Source organism: Alosa alosa, chromosome 20 (assembly GCF_017589495.1).
Source record: "Alosa alosa isolate M-15738 ecotype Scorff River chromosome 20, AALO_Geno_1.1, whole genome shotgun sequence".
Lineage (NCBI taxonomy): Eukaryota > Metazoa > Chordata > Actinopteri > Clupeiformes > Clupeidae > Alosa > Alosa alosa.
In genome coordinates, this window is record NC_063208.1 from 4,660,695 (window position 1) to 4,663,194 (window position 2,500).

The following is a 2,500-nucleotide window of genomic DNA, read 5'->3' on the forward strand; positions in this document are numbered from 1 at the left end:
CTTGAATATTATTGTCTCGGATTCCTGGAGGGTTTCTTTACAGCCTTTAGGAGCGTCTCGCAGAAATATGTTCATGGCTCGGAGACAAAAAGAGATAAATACAGGAGATTAATAGAATGTGTGTTGCAAAATCAGAAGAACAGGTTTTCCCCCGTGATCCCCTATGCTAAGGCTGAGATTCCACAGACGCTGAGACTGGGAGAAAGATGTGACATGCACATGTAGCTACAGAGGCGGTGCCTTGGGATTTACTGCCGGCAGGTTGTATTTGAATCACAAATAAACTGATGCTGTTTATATGAAAAAGCCCTGCGCATGGAAGGGGAAAAAAAATATGAATTCAATTCTCTGCAGAGAGCAAAGGCAAACAAACATGACATTTGATGGCAGAGCTATCAGTCATGACAATCTTCTGCCGATAGCCATGGTCGCACAGCTACTGCTGTCCAATTTTCGGGGTTTTTTTGTGGGAGAGGAGAAAGCAAACACCTGCCAAACTGTTTACTGGGTCCTGCTCACTAGCCAGGAAGAAACGAGAGTGGGATGCGCAGTGGACGAGACCGAGCTTCGTTTAACGGACTCGTGGTCTGAGGTGACCTCTGGGCTGATGTGGCCACTGCTGCGTCCTCACTTTCTGAACATCAAATCAATCAGGCTGTTGTTCTTACTGTCAGGGATGAGACATTTTTATTTTTTGATATAAACATGTTTCAGTTTGTCTTCAATATATTCTTTCTTTCTTTCTTTCTTTCTTTCTTTCTTTCTTTCTTTCTTTCTTTCTTTCTCTTTCATTTCTTTCTTTCTGTCTTTCTCTCTGTCTTTCTTTCCCTAATGTGTCGTGGAGATGGACAAAAGCTGTTTTCTCACTGTGTGCTTGTGTTTGTCTCCCACACAGATCCAGGTGATCAGCTTTGTTACTGAACAGAACTGGGACTCGCTGGAGGTGTTTGATGGAGGCGACAATACCGACACTGTGTTGGGAAGCTTCTCAGGTGCACTGTCTACCTATCTATCTATATGTCTATCTATCTATCTATCTATCTATCTATAGGTGTGTTTACATGGACAGTTATTTTGTCATTCCGATTAAACCCTATGTAAACAGATGGCATGAATCAGAATAGATTGAAACATTTGTGCCGTCTGTTTACATGGGGAACGTTCTGTTCCGATCAGGTGCTCTCAAGCGCTTTAGAATCTTTCAGCAGAATAGCCACTGTTGCCCACTTTTCCGTGAGGAAATACAGCAGGCAATCCGATGAACATGGCTGTTGAATCGGAATGGAACACACCACCTCTTTCATTCCAAATAAAATTCTGATTGGATCGGCAGTTTTGTTCCGATCAAGGTGTTTATATGTGTCATTTCTATTCCAATTGAGCCGTTATACCGTTGTGTCTGTCTGTCTGTCTGTCTGTCTCTTTATCAATATAATTATTTATTTATTTCTCAATATGTCAATCAACTACATAACCAATCAAACAACCAACCAATCAGTCACACAAGGGAATGGGTCTAATGCTTGATTTCCTCATGAATCTGATATATAGCCACAGCTCATGTACAAAACTGCAGTGGCCTGCACTTGCACCTCAAAGGATCTGCTAAACGTCCCATATATTATAAATAATGTGACTGCCTTTAAATAGCAGCCATCCGTCTCTTAGGAGAAATGTTGTGTTTGAAATGTCATGCTATTATTGGCTGAGAGGGATTTTAGCATGAGTAACTGTGTGTTTGTGTGTTTGTGTGTGTGTGTGTGTGTGTGTGTGTTCTGGTTCCCTGTAGCCTTAGAAGAACTGAGGGAACCTTCCATATTATGCCTTTTCAAAATAAATCGCTTTCATGACGGCACCGTTAAAAAATAACTAGGCTTGCTGCACGTTTAAGAGGGTGTTTAAATGTGTTTACTCTGAGCGCACAACAAAGAGACGGAGAGAGGCGGAGAGAGAGAGAGAGAGAGAGAGAGAGAGCAAAGACGAAAACAAACGGCCTGCGAATAGAATAGTGAATATTTAAAAAGGTTAAGAGCGTTTGTTTTCGCCACAGAGAGAAAGCCTTTTTATTGTTGCTTTTGCATGTGCTCCATCTCCGGCGCGAGTGGGAGGCATGTCACTAAGCTGTTCCTGCTGCCCCGCCATCACAAGCGGATCTGCCACAAAGGCTACAACTGCCCTGCAGTCAAATGGATGAATAATAAACCTCTTCTAAATAAATGAAGGCTGCAGCAAAAGAGGCTGTGGAGAGCCTATCACAGCTTACATTGCTGTGGGGTTATTACGGAGAGCCTATCACAGCTTACATTGCTGTGGAGTTATTACGGAGAGCCTATCACAGCTTACATTGCTGTGGAGTTAATACAGAAAGCCTATCACACCTTACATTGCTGTGGAGTTATTACGGAGAGCCTATCACAGCTTACATTAATACAGAGTTAGTATGGAGAGCCTATCACAGATTACATTAGTATGGAGCCTATAAGAGCTTACATTAGTGTTT

At 42.4% G+C, this 2,500-nt stretch overlaps 1 protein-coding gene across 1 annotated transcript in view; it reads left to right on the forward strand.

Moving 5' to 3' along the window:
* The window catches only part of csmd2 (CUB and Sushi multiple domains 2), a 385,351-nt gene that overhangs the window by 288,204 nt on the left and 94,647 nt on the right, over positions 1-2,500 (forward strand). Inside the window, exon 36 of the mRNA XM_048230148.1 lies at positions 896-992. Within this exon, the coding sequence (XP_048086105.1) occupies positions 896-992 (97 nt within the window). The remainder of the gene's footprint in view (positions 1-895; positions 993-2,500) is intronic.